Source organism: Scophthalmus maximus, chromosome 4, assembly GCF_022379125.1.
Source record: "Scophthalmus maximus strain ysfricsl-2021 chromosome 4, ASM2237912v1, whole genome shotgun sequence".
Lineage (NCBI taxonomy): Eukaryota > Metazoa > Chordata > Actinopteri > Pleuronectiformes > Scophthalmidae > Scophthalmus > Scophthalmus maximus.
The window spans coordinates 196,266-215,000 of NC_061518.1; the positions used below are offsets into that span (position 1 = coordinate 196,266).

At 44.9% G+C, this 18,735-nt stretch overlaps 1 protein-coding gene across 5 annotated transcripts in view; it reads left to right on the forward strand.

Moving 5' to 3' along the window:
• The first annotated feature begins 11,387 nt into the window (after positions 1-11,387).
• Positions 11,388-18,735, forward strand: part of LOC118302082 (serine/threonine-protein kinase BRSK2-like) — a 70,584-nt gene continuing 63,236 nt past the window's right edge. For all 5 annotated transcript variants that reach the window (XM_035627926.2, XM_035627931.2, XM_035627933.2 and 2 more), the window contains exon 1: positions 11,388-11,878. In XM_035627926.2, the coding sequence (XP_035483819.2) occupies positions 11,785-11,878 (94 nt within the window). In that variant the 5' untranslated portion in view covers positions 11,388-11,784. The remainder of the gene's footprint in view (positions 11,879-18,735) is intronic.

Consider the following 18,735-nt stretch of genomic DNA (forward strand, 5'->3'; position numbering starts at 1 on the left):
ATTATTCGTTTCTTTTTCCACATTATTTCTTTAATATTATTGAAGCAAAACTTCCCTTTAGAATATAAGAAATATCACCTGGTTATTTCGTTGCAAGGAATATTTGGGGTTGTTTTATTTGTGGAGAGATAACTGGACAGATGTTGGGACGTTGTCAACTTCCTTTCATCTCGTCTTCGTGTGTGAGGCCACGTGTTGCCCCTGACAACGCCCTTCAGAGAGGAACCACCATCCGGTTGTTGAGCAGAATGTTGTTCCGCAGGCTGAAACATATTTGTGGTTGTGCATCACTCGTCTATTTTCTCTACAAATCGTCGACATATTTTCTTCATCACTTGCTCAAGGCCGACGGGAAACAGAAGCCTGGTCAGCACTCGGTGACCATGGCAACAATGTGTTTGTTCATCGGTGGAGAGTAATCACATTTAACTAAAGTCCGGCGTGATGAAAGTCGAGTCTGTTCCTGCTCACGTTAAAGCAGCAGGAGAAGCTGCTGTAGCACATTCAGGCCTGTAGGAGGCGTAATATGTTGCGATGAACAAAACAATTGTTCCGACCCATAAAACCATATCATATAAAGATGGCTTCCTCTTCTTTTTTATATTAAGGTCCATGAGGGTCTACAACAAGAAATATGATTGGCCTGTTCCCACCCATTGATTAACATTATTCCACATACATGTGGGCCTGTCATGATAACTGCGTTCTCATCGACTTGTATATGAACTCAATAATTTTTGAATTGACCTCCGTTGTGTCCACATTTGTGTTTGTCGACATAAGAACGAACATCAACAACGGTCCAGCTGCTCCTGCACATCGACCAACGGGCCTGAACTGCGAGTTCACATGATTCCGTATCAAAAAATGTTCTTAAAATGACAATAATATTGTTTATCGCGATAATTTATGGGACAATATATCGTGCAACAAAAAGTAGTTACTGTGACGTGGCCGACATACATGTAATGTTTACGTGTATGTTGTTTTTTTATTGAATTTCTCCATAAGTACATTATCAATATCAATATTTCAAACATTAACAGGTAAAACCCTAATTGATTCTAGATGAAAGTGTCTGTGATTATTCTATGGAGCTCCCTCTGCGACAGGCGGACACTGGCCCGGGTCGACAAGCTTGGCAAAATCAAAACATTTATAAAATCTTTTTTGAACTTTTGTTTTTTTCTGTTTGTATTTTTCTAACTCATTCAAAGACATTTCCTTTTTTTAAACTTCAGAAATATTTAAATGAAACTGAATTTTTCTTTGGAGAAATAAAAAATATATGACGCTGTTTTGCAGATGAACCACTAGGTGGCAGCATCTCGCATTAAATACCATATGAATGTGTTTGGAACTGTTCGTCAAGTTGGCCCTCCAACCTGATCACAACTCAAACTGAAGAACAGACTGATTCACTTTAAAAACATTATTTCAAACATCCTGTCACATGTAGACTTCATATTTGTGGTTGGTGTAAAATAAAATAGTGCTTTTATCTTCATTACGTCAGGAGGGAGTTTCCAAGGCATAATGTGTTGCATGTTGTTCCAGTAACTTTGCTTTTTTGAAGGTTTTTAAAGGAGCTTCAATGTTTCCTTTCCTGTCTCCTTCATCAGAGGACACACTGGAGCTTCCTATGAGAGGAAGGAGAAACAGACCCACAATGCATTGCAGCAGCGATATTTAACATGATGCGTCATGAACGGACGTAAACGATTCAATCTGAAGAAGAAGAAGAAGAAGAAGAGTATGAATATGATCCAGATGTCCGTGACTGTTACATATGAATCATAAAACACTGGAACATGCTGATGGAGCCGCTGAGGTTCTTGGAGTTCATCTTCTAAATGTGTCGTTTCACCACGACAGACGATCAACAACATCCACCGTCACATGACCACGTGGTTCAGTGTCAGAGGAGTCGGATTCTCTGAGCAGCTGTCGGCTTCTCCTAAGTCCTGTCAGTTCTCCTGACACCGTTCCTTGACCTCGTGACCTTTTCCACTGAGGTCGAGGACGAGCAGAGAGGAAGGACGATTGGACCTCAGCCCCGTGTCGTCGGCCTCAGACCTGCCTCAGTCATAGGTCTTCTTGAGCGCCCCCTGCTGTCCAGCTGACCTCAGTCTCCTCGGCAGAGCGAGTCTGATCTGACCTTCGTAAAAAAGCGCCGCAGCACATGGAGCTGACAAAATGAGAAGCGACTTGAGTCCGGTACTTTTAATAGACTGCATCTCTGAGATCTGAGGATAATGAGCCGCTGCACAAACTGGCCCTGACAGATAAACAGGAAAACCAGAGAGAATGTGAGGCTGCGTATTGTGAGTGCTGTTAGTAATTATAGTCTTTTGCCAATTTAATTGTGGCGCTATAATCGAAATGAGCTTTACAGAGCAACACTCTAAATTAGCAGTTTTATAATTACCCCTGAACTACGCTCGTCTCCCTGCCTCCCCCACTTCATTACTAACAACATGCCTCCGGACGAGTTATTGTTGAACTGCGCTCGAGCAAGAAGTGATCACAATAAACAGGCTTTGTTTTCTGTTCAGGTCACTTGTTCGTCCCGGACTTTCTACCAGAAAGTTTAACGCTGCACTTTAGTTTAACTCTTAAAGCTGCAGTGCAGTAATATTTAGAAGTTGAACATATTGTCCATAACTCTGTTCATATATGTTAAATATAGTTCCATGAGGTGGACCGACCTCCGTGTGAGTCTCCATGTTTCTACGTCGTGTTGAACACGGTTGTTGAACTAAACGTCCAGAACACGTCGCGTTCACGTTGAATTTTCAGGCGCTGCCGGAAACAGGAAATGGAATCAGTGGTGCGACACTATAAAGTGTCCCCTGTCGGTCGCTCAGTTGGTTGCGGTTTGACACTTTACCACCAGATGCCGCCAGAAAAATGACACACTGGGACTTTAACATTAAATTAAAGTGACAGAACGTGGTTGTCAAGATTTGTGCACGATGGATCTTTGGTCATGTGAGAACGTACGGTCATATTAAGGAAAGGATCTTCCTTTTATTAAATTGATGAAAACACTTACATAAGATTAACAAGGCTGTGGATTTTTTTATGTCTCTTGTGGCGTTTTTTCCTTTTATATTTTGAATTGGCCCAAACAGCAGATGTTTAGCTAATGCTACATGGCCAATGTTAGCATGAACAGCTGTTACGTACCAGTCTCATCAGAAACATTCTGAGTTCAGCACGAAGGCCGTGATTAAGATGGACGACGCGTCTCCGCTTCCTGCCGTTGTGCAAGAAAGGAAGCTAGAATACCTCTGATACAGGCGCTGCCATACTTTAATAATACTTTTTTTTTTTTTACTTTGGTCCATGTCTCATGAGCTAACATGGAGGGGGCGGGGCTTATGACCTATACTGCAGCCAGACACCAGGGGGCGATCATGATGATTTGGTTTCACTTTAAGGTGTCATGTCATCCATCTTTTTTAGCATCACTCGCTAAGAGCTGTCTCCAGCTACGCGAATGCTAACTCTTGTTTTGCGTACATTTCTGTTAATTATTTTTCTTCTACTTAAGTTAGCATGCTAACCAGCTAGCCCCGTCACCGTAGCGTCCATTCTGCTGCTCGGAGGACGTACTGTACCGTCTCGTCTCGTTGACGTGATGATGGCTGAGCGACCGTCACCCACCACCTCCTCCTGGCAAGATCAACCACGGATATTTAAAAATTAGGAATCAGTATCTCTTTTATTATATTATTTTTTTGTAGAAATTATCATTTTGAGATCAGGCCGAACAAGAAGGTCAAGAAAAAAAGTCACATGAAACTGGAGGAAATTCTCAGGACAAGCTGATCTGGATAAGAAACGGGTAAAAATAAAAACATTAGTTCATATTAACAGTGAATGTGATCAATCTGGACATATGTATGTTGCATTGTCTCGGCGTGCCGTCGCTCCAGTTCCCTTCATACAGTATATTTATGAATCTGCACTAAAGGAATTTCAGATGAGATGAGGTTTAATTAGAAAACGCTCGACCCGTGTCGCTCGCGTGGAAACAAAACTACTGAAATAGTCACATTCCATTTTCCCGCTGATGAGGCCTTTCAGCTGGAATATTGAGCCTCATCACTTTTCCACTGATGGAAAATATATTCAAATCAAGTCGTCGTGCGTTTCTCTGATGAATGTGCTGCTCCGACACCACGTGACGCTTCTGACGAATACACGTTTCATTTGAACTCTTCCAGATCCACGAAGCCCCTCGCTCATCTCAGCGACTCACTCTTCATCAGCGAGCTGTCGGAAGAAATCGTCTCTCGTTTGGCTTCTCTGGCTTGAAACCGGTGCTGGAAATGGGTCGGTACGCACCGGTACTTCTACGTTTTACTCTTTGGCGTACCGTTACACTTTCCTGCGTACCGGGACGTCCCACAAGATGCTGGTACTCAGCAGCTCTCTCTCTTTCTCCCTCTGTCTCTCTGCCCCACATGAATAACACAGTGAGGAGGAGGAAGAGGAGGAGGAAGAAGAAGGGGAAGAAGATAAGGAAGAGGAAGAGGAAGAGGAGCAAGAGGAGGAGGAAGAAGAAGAGGAAGAAGATAAGGAGGAGGAAGAGGAGGAGGAAGAAGAAGAGGAGAAAGAGGAGGAAGAGGAATAGGAGGAGGAAGAAGAAGAGGAAGAAGATAAGGATGAGGAAGAGGAGCAAGAGGAGGAGGAAGAAGAAGAAGAAGAAGATGAGGAGGAGGAGGAGGAAGAGGAAGAAGAACAGTAGGAGGAGGGGAGGAGGAGGAGGTGGTATTGTGATTGACAGGTGTCTGACGTTGATGAGTCGCGGATCAGCTGTTCATTTCAAATGGACCAATACTGAACGTGACGTGTCCACAGATGAACGCTTGTGGAGACGTGACTGACTGACAGTCTGAACATTCACAAAACATGAAGGTGGAAATTAAAGGAAAATCATAAAACAGACAGAAGCTACTTTCCCTCTGTGATGTAACAGAATGGGGGGGGGGGGGGTCAGTGTCCATACAACACATGTATATCAATGGTGGTGATCGTCATTCATGTGTTTATGATTCAATTCTTAATTCAAGTTCTTATAGATCCACAAGTTAATAAAGGGAGAACCGGCACTTAATCGCTTCCATTTCGAGCGCTGCTTGAAATATGTGAGTGAATGAGTGTGTGTGTGTGTGTGTGTGTGTGTGTGTGAGGGAATGAGTGTGTGTGTGTGTGTGTGTGTGTGTGAGGCAATGAGTGTGTGTGTGTGTGTGTGTGTGAGTGTGTGTGTGTGTGTGTGTGTGTGTGTGTGTGAGTGTGTGTGTGTGTGTGTGTGAGAGAATGAGTGTGTGTGTGTGTGTGTGTGTGTGTGTGTGAGGGAATGAGTGTGTGTGTGTGTGTGTGTGTGTGTGTGTGTGTGTGTGTGTGTGTGTGTGAGTGTGTGTGTGTGTGTGTGTGTGAGAGAATGAGTGTGTGTGTGTGTGTGTGTGAGGGAATGAGTGTGTGTGTGTGTGTGTGTGTGTGTGTGTGTGTGTGTGTGTGTTTTGTGTGTGTTTGTGTGTGTGTGTGTGTGTGTGAGAGAGAATGAGTGTGTGTGTGTGTGTGTGTGTGTGTGTGTGTGTCTGTATTATCCTGCTCCGCTGGCAGAGCGGCCACAATAGAGCTGACTAATGCAGAAATATACTGCAGGCTAAGCTCCTCTTTTTTTCCAGAGATGTCTTGAAAAGTGAAGGGCACATTCTGTGGAAATGTGCGTCGATAATTCAAACACACACACACGATGAGCGTGTGGAAAAGGCAAAAACGCCAGGATTCCAAAAAAGTCCAATTCAATCATCAGTGTACATTGTAGCTAAATATGATTTCTCAGAGTTCGAAGAAAAAAAGATCAAATTTGCAGATATTTGACTGATGTCTCTGCTTGTACGTGTCTTTTTAAACAAAAAATGCTTTATTCTTATGTCATGATTTGACTCTTTGTCTATTTGTGCTGGTTTGCATCGTCGTTATTTAGGGAATTGTAATTAATTATAAAAATTAGTAAAATGCTGCTAAATCTGGCACATTTACACCACGAACCCAAGTGCTCGTGTTTGTTCATGTGCATTGTGACTTATTAGATGAAATGAACATTACATTTTCAGTACTGTACTTTGTCAGTTAAATGATCCGTGTGAAAATATAAAAACAGGTCTTCACCCACAGACACAGACGACCCCTGCTGGTGGTTTGTGACTCTGCAGCTTCATGCGACGTCTCTGTGTCTCTTCTCCAGGTGCAGTGACCCGGTTTGTCCTGGACAGTTCACCAAAGACACAGTGGGGACGACAACTCCTCCCTTCGCAAGGTGATGACGGTGATGGAGGTCCTGACGGTGATGAAGGTGATGACGGTGATGAAGGTGATGACGGTGATGAAGGTGATGACGGTGATGAAGGTGATGACGGTGATGACCGTGATGAAGGTGATGAAGGTGATGACCGTGATGAAGGTGATGACGGTGATGACGGTGATGACGGTGATGACGGTGATGAAGGTGATGAGGGTGATGACGGTGATGACGGTGATGAAGGTGATGACCGTGATGAAGGTGATGAAGGTGATGACCGTGATGAAGGTGATGAAGGTGATGACCGTGATGAAGGTGATGACGGTGATGACGGTGATGACGGTGATGAAGGTGATGAAGGTGATGACGGTGATGAAGGTGATGAAGGTGATGACGGTGATGAAGGTGATGACGGTGATGAAGGTGATGACAGTGATGACGGTGATGACGTGATGAAGGTGATGAAGGTGATGAAGGTGATGACGGTGATGAAGGTGATGACGGTGATGAAGGTGATGAAGGTGATGACGGTGATGAAGGTGAAGAAGGTGATGACGGTGATGAAGGTGATGAAGGTGATGACGGTGATGACGGTGATGAAGGTGATGAAGGTGATGACGGTGATGAAGGTGATGAAGGTGATGACGGTGATGAAGGTGATGACGGTGATGAAGGTGATGAAGGTGATGACGGTGATGAAGGTGATGAAGGTGATGACGGTGATGAAGGTGATGAAGGTGATGACGGTGATGACGGTGATGAAGGTGATGAAGGTGATGACGGTGATGACGGTGATGAAGGTGATGACGGTGATGACGGTGATGGAGGTCCTGACGGTGATGACGGTGATGACGGTGATGAAGGTGATGACGGTGATGAAGGTGATGAAGGTGATGACGGTGATGACGGTGATGAAGGTGATGACAGTGATGACGGTGATGAAGGTGATGAAGGTGATGACCGTGATGAAGGTGATGAAGGTGATGACAGTGATGACGGTGATGACGGTGATGAAGGTGATGACGGTGATGAAGGTGATGGAGGTCCTGACGGTGATGACGGTGATGACGGTGATGACGGTGATGAAGGTGATGACGGTGATGAAGGTGATGACGGTGATGACGGTGATGGAGGTCCTGACGGTGATGACGGTGATGACGGTGATGACAGGGATGACGGTGATGAAGGTGAGGAAGGTGATGACCGTGATGAAGGTGATGAAGGTGATGACAGTGATGACGGTGATGACGGTGATGAAGGTGATGACGGTGATGGAGGTCCTGACGGTGATGACGGTGATGACGGTGATGACGGTGATGAAGGTGATGACGGTGATGAAGGTGATGACGGTGATGGAGGTCCTGACGGTGATGACGGTGATGACGGTGATGAAGGTGATGACGGTGATGAAGGTGATGAAGGTGATGACGGTGATGGAGGTCCTGACGGTGATGAAGGTGATGAAGGTGATGACGGTGATGAAGGTGATGAAGGTGATGACGGTGATGGAGGTCCTGATGGTGATGACGGTGATGACGGTGATGAAGGTGATGAAGGTGATGACGGTGATGAAGGTGATGACGGTGATGACGGTGATGACGGTGATGACGGTGATGCGTCCACGTGGCGTTGAAAGGTCTGAAATGTAAAATGTGTTAAATGCTGAAATAATTGTCCTGGATGTGAGCATGTGGCTCAGAGCACCAGTGGACAGCCTCACTGAACCACTCACATGGATTCAAACTCTTGTGTCAAGTCTCAAGTCATCACATTCATGAATGACTCCGGGTCCGACGCAGGAAGTCGTGTAACACGGTGCAACTTTGGCGCTCGAGGGGTTTAGGTCCGGAGAACACTGCTGCTAGGCAATGCCAACATGGACGCTGCACAGGCTAACCACTTAGCAACAAGCCAGCAGGCGGGTGACGTGATGTAGGAACTATGAAGGCAGACGAAATTACAAAAACAAACTCTACACATCTAAAGTGACAATACGTCATCCAAGAGAAAGGAACTTCCGTCCATCTGAAAACAAACACGTGACAACTCATCGACTCGGACAGTGTCAGTTCCAAGAGGGCGGCGTTCGTAACGATTCTCCTCGTGAACACAGCGACCGTAGACAGGTCCCGACACTCGGCAGCCATCTTGGCACCAGTCACTTACTGTGTCCACTTCCACTGGTCACCTATAAACTACATCCATAGAATCAAAAATTGATTATTAGCTAAAATAAGATTTAAAACACTTTGTCTCTCACAGGTTTTACTTCTACAACACGTGCACGAGGTTTGTCCTGCGTCAGTGCGTCAACGCGATCGGCTCGTTCGGATGTTACAAAGCAGAAGATCGGCTCTTTGTTCGGCTCCGGTCCACGACTCTGTCTTCATCGTTGATCGTGATATACTGGATATCGTGATATTCATAATCATGTGTCATTCAGGACGCTGATGCGACAGAGCGGATGAGACTGAGCATCGTGAAGATTCTCCTTGTTAAAAGTCCAAAATGTGTGAATGGATATTTAAGCGGATCTTCCTCGTGCCTGATACCATGGCAACCGTTTTGATAGATTTATTACAATCCAAGTGTCCAATGTACATTAAGTGTAGAAAAGAAAGAATTCACTGCTGCCAGTCGGAGGAAATACCAAAAGAAGACGCTGCTTCACCTCGTAGCCCGGCGACCAACCAGCTCCTGGTCGTCTCCTCCTCTTCTTCACCAGCACTCAGCTGTTGACACTGACGTGTCGTCGTCCCGTCCTCTCCTCAGTGGCCCCCGGTGATTATGGACGATTATTCCACATCGGGGTGATTAGGCCGCCGCCGTCCACAGCTGTCAAACAATCTCTGCTCCTCCAGGGAATCGGACGGGCAGAGAGAGATCAGGCTGGAGAGCGTGAATCGAAGGGAAATGTCACGATTGATCCGTGGACCCGGGGGGGGGGGACGTTGACGGAGGGCGGTGGGTTTACGTTAATTAACAGGAAGTAATTTGGGGGAAGCCGTGGTCCCATGACAACCAGGTCTATCGTGGTAGATTGGGAGTCCAACCCCCTCCGTCTTTGTTAGGGACTCGGATTTGTGGGTGGGTGAGTTGGGGGGGGGGGGAGGCAGGCGGAGGGAGGAGGGGTAGAGGGGTAGATGTGGGGGGCCCATCTGCCACTGAAAAGGCTTTTGTTGTGAAGGAGTGATGAGGCTGATAGATGGTGGTTGTCACCAACCACTGGTTTAATCAAGTGAAAGTGTCCCAGCGTGTGACATGTTTACACACACACACACACACACACACACACACACACACTGAGACAAATAATGATTTTTGTTTTAGTCCTTAATTAATAATTGAGTCAAGCTGAATGGATTAAATAGAACATTTAAATTCAATCATCGGATCTAAAATGTGGACATTGATTTTTATTTTTTTGTCTCTGAAGCTTTAATGTGTTTTATTTTGAAACATATCTGGGCTTTTTATTGACATACGAAATAAAAGATATCTGAAGTTCTGATCTCGTCTCGTCTGTCTCCTCGACCCGAATTCAATCAGAGACCCCTGCTGATGCACGCCATGTGCGCATGCGCGACCTTTTAATCAAAGCAGCTGCGCCGAGATGACGCGGTGGCGGAAGTAAGACGAGTCGGCCCTTCAAATTAAAACCACAACAGACAGTTACAGTAGCGAACGCGTGGACTGGAAGTTGTTTTACATTGGAAATCAGAACAGTAAATCAACAGTAAAACATGACGATCTTTAATTTGAAAATATTACTATGCAGTTTAATTTCAGCTGACGATGTGGACTGAAACCTTTCTGGACATCAGGACATTGAACGCATCACTGTGCATTGTTGAAATGTGGAAATGAAATTCTGCAAAGAAAAATGTAAAAATTTTACCTGATTCATTCTTGTTATTAAATATTACATGAATATTTATTAATTCAAAACATGAATTGCCAATTGTGTTAGTTTGTGTGTATTTTCTTTTTTTCATTAATCAATTGATTGAGCCCATTTCAAGATTCTTCACAATTTGATTGATGAATCATTTGCAAAATTAAAATAGGTGGTTAGTTGAACAGGGTTTGTGTTTTCTCTCTTTCATCTCTTCCCTCTCTCTCTCTCTCTCTCTCTTCTCTCCTCTCTCTCCTCCTCCTCTCTCCTCCCACCTCTCCTCTCTTCCTCCTCTCTCCCTCTCTCTCTCTTCTCTCCTCCCACCTCTCCTCTCCTCTCCTCCTCCTCTCTCTCGACCCCCACCCTCTCTTCCTCCTCCCTCTCCTCTCTTCCTCCTCTCTCTCCTCACCCCAACCGGTCGAGACAGAAGCTCCGCCCACAACTGAGTCTGGTTCTGTCAGAGATTTCTTCCTGTTAAAAGAGTTTTTTCTCTCCACCGTCGCCAAGTGCTTTGTTCATTGTGGGATTTGTTGGGTTTTCCCTGTAATATTGTAATATTGACCTCACTATGTAAAGTGCCTTGAGACAATGTATGTTGTGATATGGCGATATACAAATAAAACTGAATTGAATTGAATTGAATAGCCTATAAATAATCAAAGATCAGGCATAGATAGACCAGGACATCACGATTTCCATGATAATCATGTTCAAAACAATTCAATATAATGATATTATATATATAACATTTGAAAACAAAGATAATACTATCAATTATGCATTTTGCCTCTTTTAACTAAAACACAGTAAAATATTAACACCGACTTCGTGTGAACCTGATAGTTATTAAGTAACGACGGAAAGAAACAAAATGATTCGAGAGCCACTTGATGATTTCAATGATATTATTCTATTCTTATTATTATTGACACGAATACTCCACCAGTAACTTGACGTCTCTGACGAAGACATTTGTTTACGATATACCGTATTAACACAGGAACTGAAGTATGATTAACATTCAACAAAACGAACAAAGCAAAAAAGAAACATTTTCTCTCGTATTTTAAATGTCCTCCCTCGTCGAGGTCACCGGTCCAGTCAACGAGCTGCATCGCCTTTATTTTGAAAGGAACCACCGGAAGCGTCCGTCCACATCACTGCGCTCTGACGCGCTACTCGGAGCGGCGGCGGCAGACGACGCTCCTCCGTCCCATCACCGGTTCACAGCCAGCGGGCTGCAGCGCACCGCTCCACCGGCACCATGACGCGCACAAGACCCGCAGTCTGACGACCGAGCGCCGCGGCCGGAGACACGCGCACGCACAACCGCGAACACACGCAAGCGCGCACGCAGGTGGAGCAGGAGGAGGAGGAGGAGAAGGAGGAGGAAGAGGAGGAGGAGGAGGAGGAAGAGGATCAGCAGGAGGAGCGGGAGGAGCAGGAGGAGCGGGGGGCGGATCATTGCAGCAGCAGTCGGATCCACGGGCACGTCGCCGCCGACCGAGGTGAACTCCAGCGCGCCGCGGGACCGCGCCTCGTCCCGCTCGGACAGAAGAGGACCGAGTGGAACATGTCGTCGTCGGGGAAGGACGCGAACAGCGGCCACTACGCCAACTACGTGGGACCGTACCGCCTGGAGAAGACGCTGGGCAAAGGACAGACAGGTCAGTGAGGACCCCCCCCCCCCCCCGGTCGGGACTCTCCTCAGCATCATCCGCCTCTCTGACATCACGCCGGGGCTGCGGGGCTGCGGGGCTGCGGTTCCCCCCGCACGGCACTGCGTGTTCCCACTGCGGGGGGGGGGGGGGGGGGGGGGGGGGGGGGCTTAAAATTGCGGAATGTTTGAGGCGGATGCAGAGAGACAGGTGATGATGGTGATGATGATGGTGATGATGATGATGATGGTGGTGATGATGGTGATGGTGGTGATGATGGTGATGATGATGATGGTGATGATGATGATGATGGTGGTGATGATGGTGATGGTGGTGATGATGGTGATGATGATGGTGGTGGTGATGATGATGGTGGAAGTGATGATGATGATGATGGTGATGGTGATGATGATGATGATGATGATGGTGGAAGTGATGGTGGTAGTGCGCCTTTAATCCTTGTTGTCAGGCAGAGCGCGGTGGTGATAATGGGCCCTTGTGATTTTTCTTCTTCTTCTTGTCTCTTAATTCCGTTGTAGCGTTTTCATCTGTCACATGGTCCCTGCAGAGAGACACACACACACGCACACACACACACACACACGCACACACACACACGCACACACACACACGCACACACACACACCCACACACACACACACACGCACACACACGCACGCACACACACACACACACTCTGCAGCTGGGTGGTGATGCAGTGAGCTGAGGTCATGCTCGGACCCTCTCTGGCTGTGGTGATGATGATGATGATGATGATGATGAAGGACCTGCTGTCGTCACAGGCTCGTTCATCTCATGAGTCATTCTGGTAAAAAAAAAAATCAGCTCAGCTCTCGTTTGGATGGTTTCTGAGAGTCGCCGTCGTCGGTGACATTTTGCTCCTCGGTTCTATTTTTAAAATGATCCACGATCGTCACGTTCATCCGCCCGACGACGACACTACGACCTCCTGAGTTTCTCCAGAGACAGTTCGTGTGTGAGAGATCTGCGTTGTAGTTTCACCAGAGATCTTGGATCATGACAGATCCTCGCTCCTCCCGTCTGAAGGATCATCTCTGATCCGTCCACCGGCTCAGAAGCAAAGTTCTGAGATGTTCCTCGGTGCTGCTGGAAGCTTCAGGTGCCGGGTCGTGGAGGTCGTGGAGGTCGTGGAGGTCGTCGAGGTCAAAGTTCATCAGCAACAAGACACAAGTTATGTCCATAACTTTGACACAGGAAGTGATTTTCACTTCATTTAAAGGGGCAGTGAGGGATTCTGGGGAAAGTTTGTCCCTCTCGTTGTTGTTGTTGTGATGTCACTGCTTCCTCAGATTATACATATATATGTACATTATGATTTTGACAGATATATCGGCCTATATGTAGAGATATATAGATAAATAGATATCTTTATAAATGAAGAAAAAATTGTCAATGGTTCCTAAGATGTTGTTATCAAACCCTTATGACAATTGAGTCTTCATATTTTACAGTTTAACCATAAACTTTATTATAAACATCTATAAATTGAAAATAAAAATCAGTAAATAGAACCTGAATTCAGAAAATGAAAAAAACATCTTTTCTGCATCGTTTATTCTGTAATATAAAAGTTTTCATATTGGCACCGATATGTCTGTGAAAGACTCATATCGATCTAATTTTTATCAACCAGCTGATAAATGGCTCAGACTCTTATGTCATATCTCATAGAATCTCTCTGTCTCTACTGTGTCTACTGTACATCACTACTGTCTGTCTCTACTTTACATCTCTACGGTACATCTCTACTGTCTGTCTCTACTTTACATCTCTACTGTACATTTCTACTGTCTGTCTCTACTTTACATCTCTACGGTACATCACTACTGTCTGTCTCTACTTTACATCTCTACGGTACATCACTACTGTCTGTCTCTACTTTACATCTCTACTGTACATTTCTACTGTCTGTCTCTACTGTCTGTCTCTACTTTACATCTCTACGGTACATCACTACTGTCTGTCTCTACTTTACATCTCTACGGTACATTTCTACTGTACGTCTCTACTTTACATCTCTATTGTACATCACTACTGTACATTTCTACTGTACGTCTCTACTTTACATCTCTATTGTACATCACTACTGTACGTCTCTGCTGTCTGTCTCTTCTGTACGTCTCTACTGTACATTTCTACTGTACATCTCTACTGTACATCTATGCTGTACATCTCTATTGTACGTCTCTGCTGTCTGTCTCTACTGTACATCTCTACTGTACATTTCTACTGTACATCTCTACTTTACATCTCTACTGTACATCTCTGCTGTCTGTCTCTACTGTACATCTCTACTTTACATCTCTACTGTACATCTCTGCTGTCTGTCTCTACTGTACATCTCTACTTTACATCTCTACTGTACATATCTACTGTACATATCTACTGTACATCTCTACTTTACATCTATGCTGTACATCTCTACTGTACATCTCTACTGTACATCTCTACTGTACATCTATGCTGTACATCTCTACTGTACGTCTCTACTGTACATCTCTACTGTACATCTATGCTGTCTGTATCTACTGTACATCTCTACTGTACGTCTCTACTGTACGTCTCCTGGTTCTCCCTCGACCATCTGTGATCACACATTTGCCAAAAACCCGTCGAGGTGTTTTCCCTCCGATTCCGACAGTTAGAAGCTTCTCATCATTCATAACCAGTCGATATCTGTCTGCTACAGTTGGATCATAATCACACAGAACTTCTGTTGAACAGACGGAACAAAAACACAAACAATGAACTTTTTTCTTCTTCTGCACGATTCATTCTGGAAACTGAATCTGTTCCCCGGACTCCTCGTCCACCGTCCGCTGGTCGGTTTTGAAATTTTGGGTCAGTTTGCTTCCATAACTTGTTGACAGTATTTTCTCTGGAGTGATAAGATAAAAAGAGATTGTAAAAAACATTTGACTGTAATACGTCGGCAACATGAAGTAATAATGCTTTGGCACTTATGTAAGTTAGTCCTCCACTTCAACCAATCAGCATCAAATCATCTCTCACTCGTGGAATCAGTCGGTAAATGTGTCTGATAGTTTTTATGAATTATTCTCTGTGAAATCATTGAACGTGTCACAAAACTTTTTATCTCAAAATGTTTGAGAAAGAAATGAAATAAAACCAAGATGGCGTCGATCAAAAAGACAAACTTGGAAGTTTCAAACGCTCACACACGTCATGTCACCGTGTGTTTGTTGTTGTTGTTGTTGTTGTTGTTGTTGTTGTTGTTGTCGTGGTGATGCAGCTGCAGTCGAGTGACTCTGCTTGTTGAGGCTTCTTGTGCCAATCGAAGGCTGCGCTGCTGAGTCGACAGACCAGGACGTGTGTGTGTGTGTGTGTGTGTGTGTGTGTGTGTGTGTGTGTGTGTGTGTGTGTGTGTGTGTGTGTGTGTGTGTGTGTGTGTGTGTGTGTGTGTGTGTGTGTGTGTGTGTGTGTGTGTGTGTGTGTGTGTAGTAGTTCATTCCGTCCCATTCCCCCTCACTTGGCCCCGACTGCTCCGTTCTCCCACTGCACCTGAAGGCAGCATCTGACCCCACCCTACGTGGACGACCCCAACCCCTCGATCTGTAAAGGACTCGGGACGCCCTGTGAGGGGGTCAAGCGAGGGGGAAGTGGGGCGGAGCCTGTGATCCACGCTGCCTTCACGTTGTATCGGAGTTATACGAGCACACGAACGCCTCTCGAGTCGTAACTACGAGAGGGAAACTCAGAGATCACTTTGATCCTGGAGGCGACGAGAACCCTTCAACGCGGCGGAGAAGACGATAGATTTGGTAACGGACGGTTCTTTATTCTTTATAGTAAAGTGTACATCCTTTAAATCTGTAATCTATGTTCCCTTCACACAGAAACAGACCGATGATGCTTATTGTTCTGTCCATAACAGACGGACTTCAGTCTGCTGGAACGCTGCAAAGTCAATTCTTTTCCGGCAACAAAGCACTTGAAGGTGACGTTCGCGTCGCGTCTCCAGACTCGTGATCCAAAAGAAGAATTCCCAACAGCACGTTTATCTCCATGAAATAAAGAATGAGCCTCGACGATTTAATTCAGGAAATCAGGAAAGATGAGAAACCAAATCAGAGGCTGAATCAACGTTTGTTATCTGAAGTCAAGTTTTCATGGATCAGTTATTGAACATGAATTCAATCAACAACAGTTCGTCATCATCAGTGAAGCTTCCGGGTTCTTTTCCACCTGGAAACTTTCAATGTTTGAATCATTCATAAAACCAAATGAAGTTATGGAGGAAACGTGGAATGTTGCAGAGCGTCCGTGGTGTCTCCCAACAATCAGTCTGTTCTTCATGCGTGTGGGAGGAGTGACGGCGGTCGTCATGGTTTCCGTCCTCCGTCCTGTGACAATGGCCGCTCTTTACCCTGATCGCCGCGAGTCGCCTGCAGTCGACCGCTGCTGCTTTTGAATCCACATTCTGCACCTTGTCCGTGACCACCGGTCGTGTCAGGAGGAGGAAGAGACGCGTGACGCTCAGCGGAGAAACAGCGGCGGCGTCTCGATTCACAACCTTACGACGGATTTAAACAGTGTTGAATAATATTTGGCTGGTTTCTAATTATGCTAATCACGTTGAGCTACAGGTAAATCTCCAGTTTCACCTCCGCCGTGTACAACAGCAACGTGAAGATTAAATATGAAATATGCGTCAAACTGCCATTTTTTACTGCAGTTTTGATGCCACCGGAAATATTGATATTCACCCAACGACTATCTGGAGATACATATTCATATTATGTACATGAATAATAATAATCAATACGGGAAATATATATATTTTTGCAGATAATCGGAGCGCGACATTTTCCAGGTAGAATAAACAAACCTGTCACACTTTCTCTCTGGTGAGATTCATTTAGAAATAAATCACCAACGTCTGTGACTCACATCACATTACTGCTCACGTCAGCAACATGTGAGTCCAGCTGATTTAATACGTGACACGTTTGTAAGATTATGTCAAATACACTGTACATAGTTTTTAAAAGGAAAACACGGATTATTATGAGTTGGGTTTTTTATTTTTAGTTTCTCTTTCAGCTTTAAAGAAAAATGTGTTGACGAGGAAAATTAATATCAGACGTGAGCTGCAATATAAGGAAAGTGTATCGTAAATGTACTGTGTGTGTGTGTGTGTGTGTATGTGTGTGTGTGTGTGTGTGTGTGTGTGTGTGTGTGTGTGTGTGTGTGTGTGTGTGTGTGTGTGTGTGTGTGTGTGTGTGTGTGTGTGTGTGTGTGTGTGTCCGTCCCTGTTGTGTTATAATGAAAAGTGTCACGTTATTGACGGGGAACATCCTAAAGACTGTGTAGTCCCTCAGTCCCTGTGGAGGAGTACAGCAGAGTGTGTGTGTGTGTGTGTGTGTGTGTGTGTGTGTGTGTGTGTGTGTGTGTGTGTGTGTGTGCAGCGGGGGTGGTGGAGGCAGCAGGGAGACCCCCAGCACAGATGGCTTCCTTTAGGTGCCTGAAATACAGCTTCATTATCAGCAGGTTGCAGGTGGAAACACTCCCGTGATTCTCACTGTGTGTGTGTGTGTATATATATATATATATATATATAGGTATATACCTATATAATTGACAGTGTGTTTCAGGCCCTTCTTTGTGTTACTCCCTGTGTTTTAGCTTCATTCTGCTGCATTAAACATGAAACAATACACAGAATATTTATGGCTGCACATCTGCATAGAGAACGAGAAGACGAAGAAACGACGTCACAACGTGATTTAGTGCAGAAACAAAAACCACACGCGATGTCGTCTCACCTGTCAGACGCAGATATGACACTAATATTTCTCATATACTGAGGATTATTAATACACCGTGGTGTTGAGCAGAGAACAGACGATTCTACAGTTGTTGCTCGTTTGGTGAAACTCGTCTGTACTTTTGATTTAGATTATCTAGAAAAGACATGAAGTTGAAATGAAGCGAAAACAAAAACATTTGCAGCTGGAACATTTGATCATGAATGTTCTTCTGTTGAGACACGACGACGAGGATCAAGTATGAAAGTGAGCAAAACATCAGATTTGAATCACCAATGATGAAGACAAAAAGAAAATATAGTTGGAATTATTATATTTAATGAGTGAAATGACTGGTCCTCAGTAGTAATCATGAGTTACTTATTAATAATGAAATATATATTTTTGTTTTAATTTTAAGATTTTTTGTGGCTTTTTTCTTTTAAAAAGCAACAACAATGTATTAACAATGAATCCATATAAAAACAGACTTTCCATACGTTATAGAACTGTTCTGAGTCGCAGGATTTGACGGATCACGTTTATTGTCGTCAGTGTTTTTTTCTTCTTTTTTAGAATCTTTCCATCATTTAATAAAATCGTCCTTATTATTTCTCACTGGTTTCTTTTGCATCTTCAGCAAAACTGAGTAGATGCAAAGAGTGTGAGCGAGGCGAGAGGGGGCGGGGCTTACCGCTGGGGCTTCTCTGCAGACGGGAGGGGGAGTGATCAAAATTATGGCTAGTGCCCCCCCCCCCTCCTTTTTCCTATCCAGTACTTCCCTTTGGCTCGTCTTCTCTCGCTCGCTCCCAGCTGAGGGCTCGGTTACCACGGCAACCGGAGGAATGCTCTCCTCCGTGGCTGGTTGGAGGTTTTCACTCGTTCCAGATCTCTGTGGCCCGGGAGGGGGGGGGCATTAAACAATGACTGAGAAACTACCCCCCACCTCTCTCTCTCTCTCTCTCTCTCTCTCTTCCTCCTCTTCCCACTAATTCCTCTGTCTGACAGATTCTCCACAGCTTCTCTTCACTCTCCCGTTCAACCTAAAAAATAAAT